Below are 19,453 nucleotides of genomic sequence, written 5' to 3'. Positions count from 1 at the left end.
ACATAACACTCGATCACAACGCGAGGTAAAAGAGATTAGATACGAATAACAACACTAAAGAGTCGATTTTCCACAGTTAGAACAAATAACAAAAAAATAATGGGGGTGTTACATTATATTTGTTATAAATTTGTGTAATTTAGTTTCATATTTATGCAATTGGAGCCATGGTATGATATTACAAGTATGATAGCGACAAAAAGATATGATTTTTGGGGATAATATGTAAGCTTATAACTTTACTTGAGATATTTTTTATTAATATGTTGAAAAAACTGATTTTTGGTACGTCGAATTACGGTATATCGAAATTTCGGTATGGATAATTTCTATACCGTTACCGTATCAAAAATTTCGGTATATCATACCGAAGTTCGGTACGATATACCGAAATTTTATACCATTTCGAATACCTGTATACCGAAAAATATAATTTCAAACTGAAAAATAAAACCAAAATTAATATAATTTCAACACAATGGAATAAACATTGTTCACATCCCCATACGTGTTATTATTATAAAGGGTATGCATCGATAATTCAATACGTATTGATTTTCGATATATTTCGGTATATAGATAATATCGATATAAAACGGTATACCGTGGTATAATAAAATTTATATCGTTATCGTATCGAAAACTTACGATATGGTATTGTATCGTACCGAAAATTTCAAAATACCGAAAATTTGATATTTTTTGGTACGATACGATCGATATACCATCTTTTCGGTATATTTACCCAGCTCTATTTGTACTACTAATTTCAGATTGTAAATCGTAAAATGGTACATATAATTAATTTCAAAGAGAGATCTGGTACATATAATTAATTTCAAAGAAGTATCTCTCTCTTCTCCCCTTTCCTCACGCCAATTATTCTCACTGGTAGCCCACGCCGTGAACCATAATTTCCAAATCGCATGAACTTGTCTCCAATTTCAAAAAAAATAAACTTGAAGCTCCATATATAGCTATTTCAAATATTCTTGGGATTTAAGGTTTGAATTTCTTCCCAACATGTTATTCTTGCTTCTAATTCTATTATTGAGCTTTATATGTGGGTAATTCGGACTCTTTGTTTGAGCATGAAGAAAATTGAAAACCTGTCAATTTTCTCACTTCTATTTTCGAATGGTTGACTGATCTTTGTTGATGGATATGAATATGGTGTAAATTTCTAGCATGCTTTGACTATGAAAATAGCCTATAATTCAAGTTTGTGACATATAAAAAATTTAGGTTCTTTGAATTGAGGATTTTATATTTTTCATAAATTTGTGTAATTTTAGTTTCATATTTATGCAATTGGAGCCATGGTATGATATTACAAGTATGATAGCGACAGAAAGATAAGATTTTTGGGGATAATATGTTGGCCATAAGCTTATCATTTTACTTGAGAGATTTTTGATTAATTTGTTGAAAAATTATTTTGGGGAGTTTTATAAATCTGAAAATCTCATTTTAGCAACTAAAATAAAATGTGAGCATGAAATAGTTTTAAACTCCATGTAGTAGGGTTTGAAATCATATGTTAATTTTAAACAAAGAAATTTATATTCCTGGTGAATTCAAGATAATGTCAAGTTTGGTCTGCCTTGTTAATGCAATATTTGTTGGAATTGTGACCGGGATAACTTACACCCCTCCAGCCCCTACAACTCAGGAGGAAATTGACCCCGGCCGAGTTTTCTCCAGGAAGATGAAGGTCAAGGGTCCCAATCAAGAATCACATGAAAAAAATTAAACCTCCAAGTAATGCAGTTCACACTTTCTTGTCAGTCTATGAATTTGACATTGCAATCTTAGAAAACTTTCGATGGAACTCTACTCTTAGGGGCTGTTCAAGTTGCCAGGCCTGATATGTTCAAATTTAAAGCTGATCCGGTTTTAGTACTGTGCAATCACATTTGTAATCCCTGACTTACTTGTGTTCAAGCTAGAGGTTTTGCCTCCGTGCATAGCAATCAAAATATGTTTTTCAATTTATTTTAATGAGCCCCATCAGTTAAAATTCCCAATATGCCCTCAATAATTGAGGAATCCCGCCACTCAATTTCACTTGGCGGAAACCTCAACAATTTGAAGCCTTTTATTCCGACATTAGTTGGAAGGTAGTTTTGGCGGATTGAGCAAGAGGCGACGCACGATGCAGTCTGGTCATCATCACGGGCAAGGTATGTACGATGCTCTCAAATTTAGCCTGCGTCACGTATCTACATTTGCTCATTACTACCCTGTGTTTTCCCACAAAATATGAGGAACAATGCTATTCTTGTCCGATTGTTTACGGTATGCGCATCTAAACGGAGACCCGGTTGCACCACACACAGTGGTGTTCTTTTTATTTTCCGATTGAATAGTTGTCTCTGTTGGTAAATTGATGCAGTGGTTTTATATTTGTTGGAGGTCTGTATTGATTTTGCCTAGTTCCAAATGTGATTAAGTTATTTTGGTAATTGATTATTACAAATTGGCTTCTACTTAAGGTATGTCTCCCTTATCGGGCGCACCGAGTGTATGTATCCCCAACTCCGGGAAACGTCCATGGAGTGGTAGTCCTAGAAGCAGGGGCGATTGCGATGGTACTGTGTTTCCATCTGGTTCAGGTAACGACCGCTTCTAATGTGGTTACATGAATTTCTGATTGGGCTGGTGTGTTTTGGGTCTATTGAAGTTGTGACTGGGACGCCGCAGAACAAGTTTCGCAAGGGGGAAAGATCGAGACGAATGTGGACTCCAAAGGAGGAAGACATACTCGCAGCGACATTGCTTGAGCTCACTGCAACAGGGTGGAAATCGGACAACGGTTTCAGAGCAGGGTACCAAAGTAAGATAGAAGATAGTCTCCGTGCCGAGTTCCCCAACACGGACTTGAAAGGCAATCCGCACATCAACTCCAAAATTGCGTCATGGAAGAAGAGCTACGGCCTTCTCCGTTCTATACTAAGTCGAACTGGGGTAGGGTGGAACCATCACGGTGATCACAAGTTTGATTGTAGTGATGAGCAATGGGACCAGATTGTGCAGGTATTGTGATATTAAAGACTTGGTCCTTATATTGTAAATACATATTTAGCAATTGGTGGTAATTGCAGGCAGACAAAGAAACAAAATATATGCGGAACAAATCGTGGCCTTTGTGGGAGACGTGGAAGACTATATTTGGCAAGGATCGTGCTTCAGGGGTGGCTGCTGAAGAGATAGGAGCTGCTGCAAAAAGTCTTCGTGCACAGGTTTCTGGAGGAAGCCAGGTTTACGAGAACGACTACCACCCCTCCTTTGAAGATTTCATTACTGAACCGTTTACACCGGTGTCCAACAACAATGAGGTGCACGACGACAGCTCCGACGATAGTGGGAAACAAACGTCGACTACCAAATCTATACCCCGTAAGAGCAAAAAACCATCCCCCGATGCTGATCTAATCGAGTTCCTTGGCAACCTCCACCAGAGAACAGACGCGCGACTAGAGATGATTTCTAAACGCATCGGATACGAGTTCGACATGGGTCAGGCACGACAGGAAGTGTATGATAAGCTATGCACTGTAGAAGGACTTACCCTGCCCCAACGATACCGTTTGTGCAATATTCTTGGCGACAAACCTCAACGTCTTGAAGTTTTCATTGGTATGCCGGTTAATGCTCGTTTGGGATATCTCCTATGCCTTATCGAGGACGAACATAAGGAGGTGTGATTGAAGCGATGAGCTCATTATGTTTTGGACACCTCGGTGTGTGTTTTTGCTATGTTTTTAATATTGTTATAGCTGTAGGAAAATCAACTTATCTTTTGGTTACTGAACCCCCCTTTTTGCCTTTCTGTCTGTGGCAAGTGATTGGCCTGCATTAGTTTTATGAAAGGTTTATTTATGCTTCTATACCCGAGTCCTACGTTTTTTATTGTGCCGTTCCAATGTATTCCGGATCTTATACAAGTCACAATGCGGATACAAAAGGAATAGGGTGATTGCAATGGTTATATTTCATACACCACATCACAAAACGTCTACACCCACCACAATGGCATCGATTTGTACAATATTTTGCCATACAACACTGCCCAAAAGGTCTTCCTTACTACATACATAGTTCCAATTCCGGGAAATAAACCTGCAAAATAACCATAATATATAACCTTCATTAGAACGACTAGCGTGGAAGATATCAAAACGACCTTGTTGTGGTGCCCTGTCATGGACGGCCTCGTATCTGGTTAGACATCTTCATCGGGGAGTTAGAGCCGCAAGAACTTGCACGGGGGGACTTCACGTGTGAAGGCCCAGAACCATCACCAGACGGTTTGGTTGGTTGATATAGAATCCTGCCCTTCTCTTCCCTTGTCCGCAGCTGCCCGTCTGATGTTAAGTCGATGAAATATATCCCGGACTCGTTGCTTGACTCTCGATCATTGGGCAGTAGGTCAGCCTCAAACAACTTCCGCCGCACCTTCGGTCCAGGGAACACCCTAGGAGAGTTCACCTCCTCTTCCCCACCGGCATCAGCTTGGACAGTGACTTCGTGTGCACCTAGCTCTTCGGTGTTGTCGGAGATGACGACCACATCATGTTGTCCCTCTACCTTTATATCGTCGAACCCAAACACACACGCGAGACGTGCCCAAATCGGTTCTTCCTCATAGTAGTAAGCACCCGCAAATGTGTTCATCTACATGTTATAAGAAAGGTAAAAGCTTAGGTAATAAGTGTTCATTGACTACGTTTTTAACTAGCAGAACTCTTCCCATACCTTAAGCATGTTATCCCACGACTCTTGTGGTGCTACGACCGCTTTCAGCTGGGGGTTCCAGTACGCACCTCGGAGCCGGAGGACTGCTTTGAAAGTGTAATACCGCTTCCGCAACATTTCTATCCGATCAGTCAGCTCTAGCTCGGAGAACACAACACTTACTTTGTTCTTGATCCAATCGCACGCCGTAAGGATGAACCACGCAGGGTAAATGTTTTTCGTCACATCCCGTTCCTCCTTCAGCATGATGAGGCAGTCCACCAACGCATCATCGCATGCCGGAGACCATTTTCCCGTATAGAAGAAGTCTGCTTGTGGAGGTATAGCCATAGTTGTCCGATTTGTATTGTGTTTGTATGGTGAGGTTAATCACGGCGATGCACACCCACATCTATAAGTAGGAGGGTGTGATTGAATTTGATTGACACTTATCAACCACTCGTATTAATGCAAAACATCACCCATGTCTAGGATTTCATGATGGTTTCTGATCCTCGAGACACACAATGTCATAAGTATATCAACAATACACAATGTAGAATAAGAAAAGATGTAATCAATTCAACATATTAGAGTGGCCTGTTGACTACGTCGGTAGTATAGACATGCTAATCGGGTTTTACCATTGTAGAATGTTGATTATAATCGTGGTACCCGTAGCATCAACACCAATTCAATACACATTTTTTATGTAACTTCATAATGTTAATACGTCGACCATAACAACAGCGTGAATAGGATTGATCCGATTTTGTATACTCGAGCCCCATGTTTGGTATTAACCTCAACACGTTTTGTATATCCCTTCTTTCAACCACCATCGGTACATGCATTCAATTTTATTAACCCCGTGTACTGTGAAATCTGCTTAGGTAATAACTCATGAATTTATGTGAATCACCACTTATTTATTCTACTGAAAAAAACAAGTACTCGGTTTAAGTACTCAACCACATTACTAAATCATAAATGATCACCACCTTCCATTCAACCACTCTTTAATGCTTCTTGCCTCAGTCGTCAATTCAATAAACACAGGCAATCCCAAAGCACCCATTGTTGAAAACCGCACAAGCTCAAATGGCCGCTGCAGGGGATTCGTCGGACCCGAACATCTTCTCGGAATATCAACGCCTCCCTGCTTTCATGATGTTGTTCCACCAGGTGCGATGCAAGGATGACATGGTATGCGTCGCTTACTCGTTTGTGTTATTGCCGTTGAGGCTTGCCGAATTTTACTCAATTTATAATCACGATCTTAAATGCAGCGACTTCTCGACGAATTCGTCGGGATTCACGGGCATGGCCTACCTTTCGACTGTCGGCTCGTTTGGCCGAATGGAATTCGACACATGGTACGAATTCTGAAGCTTCAGAACGGGTTCTTCTTTGCGACCGGATGGAAAGAGTTTGTTAGTGCTACCGGAGTGGCACACGGCGATTATCTCACCTTCACGTTGGTTGACGTGGGAATTTTCAATGTCAAGCGGTTCTCTCGAGCAACGCATTGGCCCCCGGCGGAAGACGTGGAAGGTAATTAAAGCAGAGATCAGGTCGGATGTATATATCGTCGTCTAATACAAATATTATTTGAATTTTGTAGTGCTTGTGGACAACGAACTGGAAGGGAGAAACGCCCCGGAGGTCGACACGTTTGACGATTACGTGCCATCCGAAAATGGATCTGAAACAACGGTGGATGAAGACTATGTGGACGATAGCAGGGCACTCACCATTGATGGCTGCCCCACATTCGTGCACTCGATCACCCCGACTAACATCAATCACAGCCTCGAGATTCCCTTTGGCTTTTGGCAACGCCATATTCCGATGGGGGCTATACAAGCGGGCATGTGTCTTGTGACTGAAAGGGGGACGTGGATATGTACACTGAAACACAACTTGAGTGGCATAAGGGTGAAGCGTGGGTGGAGCAGATTCAAGCAAGAGAACAATCTGACGGAAGGTGTGCGTTGCAATTTCACTCTCGTTGATGCGTTGCTGTCCAATTCCAAGTGTGGTTTGACCGGCCTTAACACCTGCAGTGGGGATGGAGCGATATCTGTATGCATTATTATTTAATGTAGGTAACAATGCGTGTCGTCTAAGAACAATTGAGCATGGCAAATTTAGTGACTAATGTACCAAAAGTTATAATCGCATCACAATTCAGTCACAAAGCCCGAATAAAAGAATGGTGTGCCTGTCCAAAATTCATAACAAACTGCGTGGTGCTTCGTCTGAAATATCTAAGAAAGCTAACATTCAGTTTAGGAAATTTAAGCTTACATGTGAGCTATCAAGTTTACTACAACCTGATTTTAGTATTGGAAATTTAAGCATACACATGAGCGTTCAAGTTTTCTACAGCTAGACAGCCTTTCCAATAAAAAATCCTACCATTACCAACAACAAGCCGGTGCACAAAATCAGGACATTGCTCTTCCATTCCAACATGCGAAGGGTGTTGTAGTTTGGAGTACTTATAACGGAGGGGGACGTCGCTTCTGATATTCTGTCCGCTCCACGAACGTAGCGTGTGCGAGTCCTACCTAAGTCAGCCTGTATATTGCAGCTGCGATTAGAGGTTTCACCAAACACTTCGTCGTACCACATAAAAGACCCAAGGTGCTTCCCTTCAACCGGACACTTTAGGTAGTAGCGGCCTGCATTGATCGCCGATGGCCAGGCACGCTTAAGGGTCATGTACCCGCCACCGCATTGGCATTCGGGAACTTCTTCTTTATGCATTTCGCTGAAATAAAAACAGAAGCAAACATATATACACATTATCAATACTGAGCAATTGTTGGCCGCTTCATTCAAGAACAAACATGTGATCATAACAGTAGCAAATTAAACAGTGCAATCTGATTACAATAAGGTGGGCTAAAACATAATAAGGATGAAACTGGAGTCGAAGACATTTCCTTCCATCATGATACTGTTATTCATATGTTGTTCCACATATTGACAGCTAGACTGTCTCTGAAATTCGTCCAATCGGAAGACGGCTCGACACATTCAACATAATCCCCACAAACGTAATCGTCCTCTGCGTTTTCAACGTTCATATTTGCATCTAAATCAAGTTCCACCGGATCAACCTCCATTTCTCGACGAATGAAATTATGGAGTAGAAAGCACGCCATGATTAGACGGATTTGCGTTTTTATAGGATAAAATGAAGCGCTCCTTAGAATACCCCACCGCATTTTTAACACTCCAAAAGCACGTTCAATCACGTTTCTCGCTTTGGTATGCCGCATATTGAATATTTCCTTCGGGTTTTGGGGAGATTTTGTGCCGGGACCCCACTCCTTGAGATGGTAGCGTGTTGCCTTGAATGGTGTTAGGAATCCATTGCAATTTGCATATTCATTACTTACCTAAACATTTGTTTAGGTAAGTAATGAATATACGACAGGAGGGTGTAAGGAATTAGCAACCTTGTGGAACTTTTAACCCATCTTCATGTGAAACTGCATCCTTCAGGACGCGGGAGTCTCCTGCGGACCCTTCCCAACCAGGGAGCAAATACACAAACTGCATTTGACGATCACACACAGCGAGAACATTAGTTGCAATCTGGCCTTTCCTGGATCTATAGCGTGGTTTGTCATCGGTGGGCACTAATACACTAATATGGGTGCCGTCTAGCGCGCCGAGACAACCCTTGAGCACAACAAATCAAAGGTTACACTAACATAGTAGGTAAGAATAAACCAAATGCCTACAGCTGATATCATACAAAAGTAAGGCACACTTGTGATCGTATTACCTTAAACCACTTCCAACGATGGTCGGTGCAATCATCCGGAACAGGTGCAGGCTTCGCAAGGAGCACAGGAAATAGGCTAAGTACAGCAGCAAGTACCTTATTCACATAATACGATATAGTCCCACCTGAACGCCAAAAGGTAGTGCCAACAACTCGATTCTTCTGATGGTGTGCCAATACAGATAAAAAAATTGCCACCTGCTCTTCAACACCAAGGCACTTACCAACTGTCAAACCCCCCCTCTCCGACAGTAACCGGCACAACCTACCAAATGTGTTACGGTCCATGCGTAAATTGGACACACACGCAGCACTTGTGACGTCCAATAACCGGTCTAAGTACTTCAGCTGTGCCGGTATCTTGTTGAGGACGCTGTGTCGCCGAGCGTGCTCAACAATCTGACTCCTCTGACGTCTACAGCGGGCACGTATGTAGCGTCGTAACAATGTTGTGGTTTCTTCACGATAAAAGAGCATAATGTCCTCGAGCAACAAACATAAATGCGCTGACTTGGTGGCGTTAAGACTCATTTGACGGATCCAAATTTGGGCCTTTACTAAATAACAATGGACGAGCAAATAGTCGGCTATTCAACACAGATATAAATTTAATTCACAATGAAAATAACATTCACGGCCTAACTAACACGCAAACTACATTCACCGCCTGAAATATTCCTACTAAACAAGGTAGCCGGCTGTATTAGCCCAACCGACGGCGTCGCAAAAACATTCACAAACTAAACTGCTTTTTACATCGGCAAAAACAGTCAACAATACGCAAGATCAGTACATAACAATTTTGGTTGATTAACTGCTTTTTACATGGACTTACGGATGACAAGTTGAAGAGCACGACGCGCGAAATCTAGCCTTCTCTTTTTTTGCTTTCGCTGATGATTGAACTTTGCACACACAAAATAAACCAACCGCAAATCTGTTTGTGCAAATTGCAAGGAAAACCAACTAGGGAATACCTGGGGTAAATTGGGGAAGACGAAACCTGGAAAACTCCACAACGCTCCTCCACACCCACGATATATGCGACCAAATCGTGTAATGAGGTGCAGGGTTTGGGCGCCGATTGTAGAAGGGGGGGAAGGGTACATTGATTGTCCTTATTTGAAACATTTCAGGGGCAAAAAAGTCTATATACCCTCATAACTTGATCCGAAATTCGAGATAGGAAATAATTTAGCATCTCCCTTCCATGTTTTGGTTTCAGCATATAACAACACTGAACAGTGCCGGCCCGAACATTACCACCGGGCTTTAGTAGGTTTCAACAAGAAGCTTGAACACACCCAAAGTCCAAGATATAGCCCCTTATCTGTGCATTTCAAGGTCCTTGAACAGCCCCTTAAGATATTTTCTTGTTTTGTATATCTTTCATTACGTCTGCTAGTGTCCTTATTTCATACTCAACTACCTTTCTTGTTAAATCAAAAGATTTTATAGTGTGTTAAACTACTCATAGCAAAAGTATCATTTCTTAAAAAAAACAGGAACCACAAACAACATCATTTTATGCACCTAAACTACAAAAGTATAATTTCTTCAATAAAACTCAAAGTATCATTTTATCAGCTAAACCTATTATATTGAAACTACCATTTTATGAAGCCACACTTTCTTGTCAGTCCATGAATTTGACATTGCAATTTCGATGGAACTCTACTCTTAAGATATTTCCTTGAATAATTGTTATGAATGTTTCTTTCAATCTGATTCTCACTAATGTACTGACCAGTGTCTCAAGCTGTTATGTCTTCAAGAACCAACAACTAGAATATTGCCAGAAAACTGGACTAACTACGCCAGTTTATGAAACTATCAAGGAAGGCCCTTCTCATGTGCTCGTTTTTAAATCAACTGTTGTCGTGAACAATGCCAGATATGATTCTCTACTTGGCCTTTTCAATAGGAAGGCAGCAGAGCAGTCGGCTGCTGTAGTTGCCCTCTTGGCACTCGCCAAATCCAAAAATACTAGTAGTGGGACCTCCCAGCCTGTGGTAATTGTCATATATTATTTTGTCGCAACTTTCACGAAATTTAAGTCATGTCGTTGTCCATACTTAACTTTTGATTTTGTTTCAGCACTAGACAGGCTTTTGCAAGAACTTGCTCCAAGATTATATTCTAAATATAAACAATGTTGTGACAGTGGAAGAGAGAAATATGGCATGAGAAAAAGGTGAGAAGAGGCAGAAATGATATCCGACCAATTTGTGAGATACATATCTTAGTATTTTGAGGAAAAAACTGCAGGCTTTGATAGGCCATAGAGGATAACACAGGCTTACATGATAGGTTAACTATGATACCAAACACTTAGAAATACTCGTACAAATATCTATATATAGTCATTACCAACTTATTACACAGATCCTATGTAGATGAGCTTGCTAGAGTGTAAGAAGAAATAAGTCAAAAAGATTAAAAATATAATTTTAACTTTATCGATTATATTGTTTATTGTTTAATGTTATATAGATTTGTTAAACAAAAATTTAAAACTGGCGATATCTTCCAAATATGAAAACAAAAACACTTCAATTTAAATTTGCTTCAGTTTCGGAATTTCTATAAATTCATAGACTGTATAAATGGAAATAATCAAAGTATTTAATGGTGATATACTGATATCTTTACAAATATAAAAAGAGCAATTTAGTAAGAAAAAAATGAACTAATAAGAAAACCGGTTTAAATAAAACCGATTTAAAAGTTAGGGGTATTTTGTATATACAATTTTTGTAAATTTATCATTACTCTTTTATTTATGAGTAAAAATAAATTGACAAAATTTATGGTGCTAGAAATATGCAATCTTAGTACAATATGTCACTTGGGGGTAGGATTATATGACACATTTCTTGGCCGGCATAGGATTTTAGGAATTATTGGTTAATGTGTTTAATTGGAGAGGAAAAAAAGTGAGTGTAAGTATTAAAATAAAGAGAGAAAGAAAAATAAATATTTTAATAGGAGTGAGAAAAAGTGGTTGGGTGTTGGAGAGAGAGTTTCCAGTAAAGAAAATGTGTTATCTTAGTTGGGACAAACTAACAATGAAATCATGTTATCTTAAATGAGACAGAAGGAGTAGAATATTATTCGTGTCATTCTCGAATAAATAGTCTTAAAAGTATGATAAATAGAATGAAAGAATTGATTACATTGATTGATTATTCACTAAATACTCTCCACATGAAATTCCAAGATAACTACTTTAAAATAGCAATTCCCATTTTGCTTCTGAATCCACCATAAAATCCCCTCATTTAAATTCCATTTGTTGTTGAAATAATATTGGTGCCCTTGTCAAAACCCATTTTCATTGCTAGCATAATTTTTTAGGTCCGAAACATTTTCCTCAAGCTCAAAATTTGTGTCGACACCTTTCTTTTCATTTCCACCAAAATTCATATTCATTTCAATATCATTTCCGGAATTTGAGACAATCTTCTCCACCTCGAAATTTGTTTGTACACATGATTTCTTTTTGTCTTTGTAGATGCAATACAAGATCATTTGAGTAACTCCTAATAGTAGTCCCAAAATATTTGGCAACTGCATCAATATTAGCATGAGTCAAAAATTTAAACCAACTATTGAATTTCTATAAAAGAAATAGAGAAATTAATTAATTTGTGACACTCACTGCAATGTAGTAGTCCCTGATGAAGAATCCATGGAAAAACCAAGTTGTAGCACAAAGGGAGAGGAAAAATGATAGTGCAAATGGCATGAACTCTACACTTCTTGTTCTAATAACTTGTCTCTACAAAGACATACAAAAAATTAATAAGTACTCATGCTTATTCATAACTAAATGTTAGCAGTAACGAGCAGTTGATGCGAGTATCTTGAAAAGAAAATTAATGTGGAAAAGAATAGTATTAATTTACCATAACGCTTAAAGGAGCGGCAAATACAGCAATGTTGATAATGGCACAAACCCATCCTACTAAAGTAACCCTCTTTGTGCCATGTAAAAGAAGTAGAGAAACTAACATGATCATCCCCAAACCTCCACCATTGAATAGGATAATCCATCTTATTGTGAATAGCTGAATAAAATATGATCATCATCTTATTTCAACCAAGAAATTGAAAGAGGGAGAGAGCTAGTAGTAGTAGTATCTTACCTTGACCTTCTTTGGAGCATATAGTATATAGAGGAAGATGTAAATTGCTTCAATCATACAACCTATACCATTAATGCTAACGATCATATAAGCATTAGTTTTAAGGTAAGCGTAGTAAAGCAACAACGACGCGCTGAAAAATGAGATCGAATACGGCATTGAATGAAACCCTTCCGACGATTTCTTCCTACAAATTCTATAAAAAGTTGGCCTGCACAGAATAATAACACACATTTTAGGTCATTTTAAGTTAGATAAAGTACTGTGTACACGGTAGATGAGCTATCCTAACAAACGAACTATAACTATTATACACTAATTACTAAATAAAAACAAATATTAGTAATGCAATAAACTCATTCTTACAATGGCGCCAAGAATACAAGAAAAGATATGATATTGCCTGCAAAACAAGAGAATATATTTCATTAAAAAATGTCATAAATTATGGAGTATAATTGTCAATTCTAATGTGATTTAATTGAATCGTTATCACAAAACGTTCATGAAAAACTTAAATAAAATAATTCTTACCCAAGAGGCCAAATATGACGGCTAATCTGTCAGCATTGAAAAAAGCCATTTTATTATCTTCTTTTTTGAAGTACTGAGCACTAATTTAAAAACACAAATACAATGTATTATTAATTTCTCAAAATTATGCAAACTTATTTATAGTTGAGACTATAGTGTTTGCGTAGAGGAAATTCATGCATAATTCGTGGCCAATAATTAATCACAATCATTTTACGTTGTTGATATACCAAAAAGGAGGAAATTATATACGATTATTTCATTTCCCCCCAAACATATGATTTTTATTGACATTAACCTAAACTTTTGTCTCAAATTCATACCTAATAACCAAAATTTGGCCACTTTTTTGTGATATATAAACTTACCAATAATCCATCTCACCTGGCAGTCACTGTTATCCTCTTTATCAACTCTCTCATGCTTCCAATTATTTTTAAATAATCTAATCCGTTTTTCTTCACCATTTTAATAATGAGTTATTTTAGAAAGTTTTTGCTCTCGAAGATTAATTAGAATGGCTAAAAGTCCCTAAATTTCCAGTTTGTGGATATTAGTCCAAAAGTAATTATGTTGAACTAAACTAATATCCTTTTTTGTGATGATTACAATTTTGTTGCAAAAGTGTTGGTAGATTAAGCTCTTTTAACAAAATATAATCAATTTCCCTTTCCCTTAACTATTAATTAGTAGTATAAATTTAATTATCTCTGTTAGACATTTATTTCGCCTAGGAAATTTGCAATTTGTGAAAATTAGTTTGTTTAAATTAATTAGTCAAATATATGTTTTTTTTGTTAATTAGAAGAACATTTCGCAACACTTTGGGCGTTATAAATTGATTCCGAATTGAACTTAAATATTTTTAGGAGTATTTTATAAGAAATTACAGCAAAGTCAATATCATGTCCCAAATTCATCATATTCATAGTACATGATAATACAAAAGTTCGAAGCCTACTATATTTCAAAAAACCAATGGGCTTGTGAATATCGAGTTTTAATAAATCACAATAGACTTAAACCTCCCTTAGATCTCCCAAAAATACCTTTTTGCCACATCATTAGTTCTTCACAACCAACCCTCCTATTTAACACATTTTAATTATTGGTATTTATCAAATATTAAAATAATAATAATGAAATTAATTGGAAAAAAAAGAGAAAAAATCAAAACATACTTCATAAAAAAAATAAAAAAACAAAAAAAACCTTCCTCTACAATTTAAAAAAAACACTACAATATATAAAAAATTACAACCATCTTCAAGCTTCTGCCAGCCGGCTCACTCGTCGAAGTCCTCCACATCATCCTCAGCAGCGTCCCCAACACCCTCCGCATCATCGTCGATTGGCAACCCCATACTGCGCTTCATCGTATTCACGACGATATTTCTTCACTTCGGGGTCGGTTGCCTCGCTCCAACAGGTGCTTCGACACTTGCATCTTGACGCTTTGGGACAGACCCTAATTGGCTACGCCCAATTGGACTTCCGCGGACCTCCTCTCGACATCCGCATCGCCGTTTTATTGCCCATCGGACGCCGGCAGCGGGGGACTGGGAGAGGCTCTACTTCGACATTGTCATTGAGGTTGACCGAACCACCGCTGCTGCTGTAGGCGCCGGAGACACTAAGCTCTCAGCCCTTCCCTGCTGGAATTTGGGGGAATCCTTCATGACTAGAAAGGCATCCCGGTACTTAAAAAGCAGGAAAAGCCCTTCTTGGGCGTAGTGTAGGAACGACAATTCTTTGACGTCGTCCATGGTCTGGCCGTTGGTCATTGAGCGGGTGTTGTTGAATAGTAGCACACTCCTTCAGAGTGTAGACCGTCCTCTTCGACGATTCGCCGGCAACTTTCTCCCCCTCCCCCTCCCCGCCAGTTGACGAGTCTCTCCATATACAGTGAAAGACTTATACCTAACTCCTCCAGTGAGAACGAGTCGTTATTGAATAAGTCATTGCTCAGCGGAGTGGGATCATCTGCTCGACTGGCCAACCCCTCCAAGTTGGGCCTATTGACATTGTCCCCAAACGGCGATCGGGGGTTTTCCGCGGCATCGGCATTGCCACTGATGTTGCCAACGCCGAAGGAAGGGAACCCGCTAAAACCTCCACCGCTACCTCCCATGCCAAACCCGCCGCTGGCGTTCCCCTCCGTAACCGCCGCCGGCGTTGCCTCCGCCACCGCGCCGCTACCTCCCATGGCCCACCAGCCGCCAGCCTTTCCTCCTCGGCTGCTAGCCCCAGTGTTTTCTCCGTAAACGCTGCTGGGGACTGTTATTCAACGGTGTTTGGGGAATTGCTACCGTGATTTATTATATCTAGAGAGGACGAGATGTGTGAATAAAATGAAATATAATGAGTCGTATATATAGAGTTGAAATAATAAATAAATAAACGGAAGGCGGTCGCTCGGCGCACGCATGGTGCGCCAGCGACCGCCTAGCGCTGCTCGCCATATCCGTTCTCACAACATCCTTCAAATTCCTCAGATGGCTCGAGAGTCGTAATTGGAGCCGTCCCGACCGCCTAGAGGTGGCCACGGTTCCAGAACCGGCGGTTATGGTTCGAAACCTTCGGTTCCGGTTTCGGAAATTTCTGAACCGGAACCGAACCGCGAGGGTGTTTTGCGGTTGCAGTTACGAATCGACGATTTTCCATCGGTTTTTTATGGTTTTTCACGGTTCCGAACAACCGATTTTTGGTAGTTTTTTGCGGTTTTTGCTTGATTTCACGGTTTTCCAGTGGTTTTTTGCTGTTCCAGTTTGGAACTGTCTGAAATCGACGATTACGACATGGTTTCGGTTCACACGGTGTCAGTTCAAAAATTTTTGAACCTAAACCGAACCACAGTTCTAAAATTAACGGTTTCGGATCGGGTAAATACTCACGGTTCCGGTTCAGAACTATAACTGTTGATTATGGTTTCGCGGTTAACCGCCGGAACCGTAAACTTTGAGCACCTCTACGACCGCCTTCCTGCTCGGTAGCTGGACGGCTCCCTTATTGTGAATGCTTTAAATGCCTTCGAGGATACATAAAAGGCATCATGCAACTCCAATAATACTAACCAACCTTTTTTCTTGTATTGCTGTAAGCTCAACGGTCACTAACACTTAGCAGACGACCATAAAAGAAAATGTAACTTAGTTTGAAATTTGAATCAAAATTTGCAGCCACCAAAAACTCTACTATGTCTGATAATGGAGGCTCAGAAAACAGGGTTGAGCTTGAAGCAGGAGAAGAGCGACAAACAACGTTTCAAGAAGAGAAGCACAAACAACGTTTCAAGAAAAGCCCCCTTCAAAATCTCAACTCCCTTCATTTTCCCAAATCCAACACTAAATTTACCTCAAACCCATCTTCTTCTGCTGCTGCTCCTCGAAATGGTTGTTTGAGAATTTCACTTTCCTCAAACTCATCTTCTGATGCTTCATTGCCTTCCTCTTCTTCTTTGGAGAGAAAGCCCAGATCATTGCCCAAAGTAGGAAGCAGTTTCCATCTGAAATCGCTCAGATCGAAAGAGAATGAGTTTCCCAGGAAACCCTTTTCCGATAAACCCAAGAGGAAGCAGCAGCTCTTTGTCGGGAGGGGAAATGGCAAATCTAAGACAAATCCCATTTCTAAAACTGCTCAAATGTCGAAGATTTCTTGTGTTCGGGGGAATTCAGTGAAGAAGGGTTCTGAAGAATTGAAGTTGAGGAGATCTCGAGAAATTGGATTGAGTGAAACGCCATTGATGAGTTTAAATCCAGTGGGGAGCTCAGGTGTTCGACGAAATGCCGCAGAGGAGTCGGGTTCGAGAACAGCAAATGGTGGGAGTGGGAATGGCAGCGCTACTTCAGTGAAAACGCCTCCAGTGGAGATCTCAGTCTCTCCTGAAATTCAATCCAAAATGCTGGTTTTGAAATCAGCTGCGACTCCGGTTTGCTACGGTACAGGCCACCTTCTTTCTGTGGCCACTGATAAAAGGAAGTGCCGGCGAAGAGGGAGTTTGCGAGGAGGTTGTGAGAAGGTTAATCTCTTCAATGAGGTGAATGATGAGAATGTGGTTGGTGATTTGCAGGATCCTTTGATGATTCCTTTGCCTAGTGAGGCTTCGGTGCGCTGGCTGTTGTCTCCGTGCAATGAGGGGGGCGAGGATCAGGGAAGTGACTCGAAGAATAAGTGTGAAATCAGTTGTGGTAATTACTCTCTCTCGCCTTCGACATTATGTGGAAATGTATGTGAGCTAGGATCAGATAGTGAGTTTAGAGGCAGTGGTAGTATAGATGATGTAGCAAATCGAACGAAGGCTGAAATATTTAAGCTTTCTCGTCAACAAAATTCTGATCGTGACGATAAAATCTGTGATGCTTTGTTTGCTGCTACCCCGAATTCGATTTCTAACGGTAACAATGTCAGTTTAGGGGAGGGGAATAGTTCAGTAGTCTCTTTAGGTTGTTTGAGTAGTGGAAATCTCATTCAGACACCGAACTCTGAGTGTAGCTCGTATGAGTGTATTCGAGGGTCAAATGTGGAGGCAAATCAGGCGAGTTCTGTCCAGTTTGAGCTTGATTCAATAGCAGAATCTCTAGATGCAGTCAGCTTCTCATCTAGATGTGAGAGTTTAGCATACGCAGGGTTTGATTCATCTTCTCGTTCTGCTGTCCCCGTTCAGCTCGAGAGGAATGTTTGTACTTCGGATTCGAGTTCCACATTAGAGAACTTAAGACTGAACCAAATCAGGATATCCTGGAGAGATGGGATAGAGTGCAGCATTGACGAACGTGATGTATTTGATTGCTTCCCGTGCGTGTCAGATGAAGAAATTGGGGGTTCTTATCAGCAGCTCAAACCGTACAGAATGTCTCATTCTTCTAAAGAAAAAGATCAGTGGATGGATGATGATGTATCACCCATTCGTCTTGAGTACGAACCTTGCGTTTGCGCAGCACTCAAGGATAAAGCAACCAGGGATAGAACAGACGCGTGTGCTGAGTCGATATGCACCAATGGGGGTGACTTGGCCGTCTCTTGTGATTCGGATTGAGAAAATATCCAGGACACTCAGGTCAAGTAGTCACAACTGCAAGTAAGTTGATTCGTAATTTTTCTTATTGTAATAGAGCTTGATTTCACTTTTACTACAGCTGAACGTCCTCTCTACCTGAAACTGTTTTTGCAAAGTTTATAATGAAATGTGAGGAGATACTCATACGATGAAATAGATATATACGCGCTTATCTGAAGATAATGAAAACCTAACTTATTCATTGAAATGAAAATCTATGGATGTGAGATTGCAACATTTGTCACCATTATTGTGCCTCACTGAGAACAATACTCTTGGCATTGGGTTTCTCAGTACCCCTTCTAGTCTCGAGAATTAGAAAACGAGTACAGTGCAGTTGCCACGAGAACTGTTTTGAATGAAACAAGAGCTTACTAGAAGAGAGCAGGAGGGATACCTCTATCCGTTCTCAAAAAAATTGCAGAAGAAAATCATGTCTAATCTTTGATGCAGAAGAAAATCATGTCTAATCTTTGAATATCTTTGGCTTTTTAGTTTTTCTGAGTTATAAGGGTTAATGGTTTTGTATTAACAAGAAAACTTATTTGTTATCTGATTGAGTTGTGTGTTGTTTCTATAACAGGACATGTGCCAGGAAGCAACGGTGATGAACGAAAGGCGGTCCTCATTGATCAGCACACTGAGTGAGTGGCTAATTGATCCCTCTAACTCTATGTCAGTTCATAGAAACGCAACTATACCGTATCGTCGCCTTCTTTCTTACCGTTGTTTAACTTATTTTCGTCTGTTGGACTGTAAATCCAACTTCTATCAGCAATTAGTACACAATATTTGAACCATGTGCTGGTTGAGGAAGGCTGTATTGGAGCAATTCATTTCTTCATTGAGATGCAAATGTATCTGCTGGTTTAACTTGAATCTACATTACTGTTATTCTTGTTGAATTTAACCCTTTATTAGTTTATTAGGGTAAAAAAGTAGTAGTAAATGAATCAAGGGATAATGTGTAGAAAATCAGATATGTGTAGTGCAATTTTTTTTTGTTAAAAAAAAGAAAATCAACTAATATAAGCAATACATAGTCTATCATGCAACATCCAACTATAGAGCCCTAACGGGGGACCTCGAGCTCATGAACACTTCTATGATAAGAATAAGCATAATGCGATAAAATTCAGCAACAAAGTTCCCTTCTCGTTGCACATGTTGCAGAGC

At 39.9% G+C, this 19,453-nt stretch overlaps 6 protein-coding genes and 1 long non-coding RNA gene across 8 annotated transcripts; 3 read left to right on the top strand and 4 right to left on the bottom strand.

Annotated features, from left to right (window-relative positions):
* Positions 1 to 821: 821 nt before the first annotated feature.
* On the top strand, positions 822 to 3,890 carry LOC121745084. Of its 2 annotated transcripts, none has more exons than XM_042138861.1 (5): positions 822 to 1,004; positions 1,659 to 2,183; positions 2,496 to 2,591; positions 2,684 to 3,036; positions 3,105 to 3,890. In XM_042138861.1, exons 2-5 carry the CDS (start codon positions 2,156 to 2,158, stop codon positions 3,705 to 3,707), a joined length of 1,080 nt encoding a protein of 359 aa, XP_041994795.1. In that variant the 5' UTR covers positions 822 to 1,004; positions 1,659 to 2,155; the 3' UTR covers positions 3,708 to 3,890. The 2 variants fall into 2 exon arrangements, with proteins under 2 accessions (XP_041994795.1, XP_041994796.1); XM_042138862.1 differs by having other exon boundaries at positions 2,496 to 2,615; positions 2,704 to 3,036.
* Positions 3,891 to 3,971: 81 nt separating this feature from the next.
* Positions 3,972 to 5,229, bottom strand: LOC121745085. Its single transcript, XM_042138863.1, has 2 exons — positions 4,759 to 5,229; positions 3,972 to 4,677 (listed from the first exon to the last, which is right to left on the bottom strand). Exons 1-2 carry the CDS (start codon positions 5,086 to 5,088, stop codon positions 4,204 to 4,206), a joined length of 804 nt encoding a protein of 267 aa, XP_041994797.1. The 5' UTR covers positions 5,089 to 5,229; the 3' UTR covers positions 3,972 to 4,203.
* Positions 5,230 to 5,730: 501 nt separating this feature from the next.
* On the top strand, positions 5,731 to 6,953 carry LOC121745035. Its single transcript, XM_042138795.1, has 3 exons — positions 5,731 to 5,943; positions 6,027 to 6,291; positions 6,362 to 6,953. The coding sequence occupies exons 1-3, from the start codon at positions 5,839 to 5,841 to the stop codon at positions 6,838 to 6,840; spliced, it is 849 nt and encodes a 282-aa protein (XP_041994729.1). The 5' UTR covers positions 5,731 to 5,838; the 3' UTR covers positions 6,841 to 6,953.
* Positions 6,954 to 6,974: 21 nt separating this feature from the next.
* LOC121745036 (protein ANTAGONIST OF LIKE HETEROCHROMATIN PROTEIN 1-like) lies at positions 6,975 to 9,375 on the bottom strand. The gene is made up of 2 exons (XM_042138796.1): positions 8,540 to 9,375; positions 6,975 to 8,433 (listed from the first exon to the last, which is right to left on the bottom strand). Exons 1-2 carry the CDS (start codon positions 9,068 to 9,070, stop codon positions 8,200 to 8,202), a joined length of 765 nt encoding a protein of 254 aa, XP_041994730.1. The 5' UTR covers positions 9,071 to 9,375; the 3' UTR covers positions 6,975 to 8,199.
* LOC121745037 lies at positions 6,975 to 9,894 on the bottom strand. The gene is made up of 2 exons (XR_006038758.1): positions 9,375 to 9,894; positions 6,975 to 7,513 (listed from the first exon to the last, which is right to left on the bottom strand). It is a non-coding gene; the product is annotated as an uncharacterized LOC121745037 (long non-coding RNA).
* Positions 9,895 to 11,746: 1,852 nt separating this feature from the next.
* Positions 11,747 to 13,322, bottom strand: LOC121744212 (bidirectional sugar transporter NEC1-like). The gene is made up of 6 exons (XM_042137692.1): positions 13,222 to 13,322; positions 13,054 to 13,090; positions 12,688 to 12,898; positions 12,448 to 12,609; positions 12,201 to 12,320; positions 11,747 to 12,109 (listed from the first exon to the last, which is right to left on the bottom strand). The coding sequence occupies exons 1-6, from the start codon at positions 13,268 to 13,270 to the stop codon at positions 11,861 to 11,863; spliced, it is 828 nt and encodes a 275-aa protein (XP_041993626.1). The 5' UTR covers positions 13,271 to 13,322; the 3' UTR covers positions 11,747 to 11,860.
* Positions 13,323 to 16,300: 2,978 nt separating this feature from the next.
* Positions 16,301 to 19,156, top strand: LOC121743111. The gene is made up of 2 exons (XM_042136298.1): positions 16,301 to 18,298; positions 18,861 to 19,156. Exon 1 carries the CDS (start codon positions 16,418 to 16,420, stop codon positions 18,254 to 18,256), a length of 1,839 nt encoding a protein of 612 aa, XP_041992232.1. The 5' UTR covers positions 16,301 to 16,417; the 3' UTR covers positions 18,257 to 18,298; positions 18,861 to 19,156.
* Positions 19,157 to 19,453: the final 297 nt, after the last annotated feature.

Source organism: Salvia splendens, chromosome 8, assembly GCF_004379255.2.
Source record: "Salvia splendens isolate huo1 chromosome 8, SspV2, whole genome shotgun sequence".
In the NCBI taxonomy this organism is placed as follows: domain Eukaryota; kingdom Viridiplantae; phylum Streptophyta; class Magnoliopsida; order Lamiales; family Lamiaceae; genus Salvia; species Salvia splendens.
This window is presented reverse-complemented; position numbering and strand designations above follow the sequence as displayed.

Coding starts and splice junctions, on each gene's coding strand:
- LOC121745084 (XM_042138861.1), top strand. CDS start 2,156: ATGCAGTCTGGTCATCATCACGGGCAAG. Junction 2,592..2,683: donor AAGCAGGGGCGATTGCGATG/GTACTGTGTTTC, acceptor GGTCTATTGAAG/TTGTGACTGGGACGCCGCAG. Junction 3,037..3,104: donor AATGGGACCAGATTGTGCAG/GTATTGTGATAT, acceptor TGGTAATTGCAG/GCAGACAAAGAAACAAAATA.
- LOC121745085 (XM_042138863.1), bottom strand. CDS start 5,088: ATGGCTATACCTCCACAAGCAGACTTCTTCTATACGGGAAAATGGTCT. Junction 4,678..4,758: donor CGTGGGATAACATGCTTAAG/GTATGGGAAGAG, acceptor TATAACATGTAG/ATGAACACATTTGCGGGTGC.
- LOC121745035 (XM_042138795.1), top strand. CDS start 5,839: ATGGCCGCTGCAGGGGATTCGTCGGACCCGAACATCTTCTCGGAATAT. Junction 5,944..6,026: donor TGCGATGCAAGGATGACATG/GTATGCGTCGCT, acceptor TCTTAAATGCAG/CGACTTCTCGACGAATTCGT. Junction 6,292..6,361: donor CCCGGCGGAAGACGTGGAAG/GTAATTAAAGCA, acceptor TGAATTTTGTAG/TGCTTGTGGACAACGAACTG.
- LOC121745036 (XM_042138796.1), bottom strand. CDS start 9,070: ATGAGTCTTAACGCCACCAAGTCAGCGCATTTATGTTTGTTGCTCGAG. Junction 8,434..8,539: donor ATCGTTGGAAGTGGTTTAAG/GTAATACGATCA, acceptor GTTGTGCTCAAG/GGTTGTCTCGGCGCGCTAGA.
- LOC121744212 (XM_042137692.1), bottom strand. CDS start 13,270: ATGGCTTTTTTCAATGCTGACAGATTAGCCGTCATATTTGGCCTCTTG. Junction 13,091..13,221: donor CGTCATATTTGGCCTCTTGG/GTAAGAATTATT, acceptor CTTGTTTTGCAG/GCAATATCATATCTTTTCTT. Junction 12,610..12,687: donor ATGCTCCAAAGAAGGTCAAG/GTAAGATACTAC, acceptor TATTTTATTCAG/CTATTCACAATAAGATGGAT.
- LOC121743111 (XM_042136298.1), top strand. CDS start 16,418: ATGTCTGATAATGGAGGCTCAGAAAACAGGGTTGAGCTTGAAGCAGGA.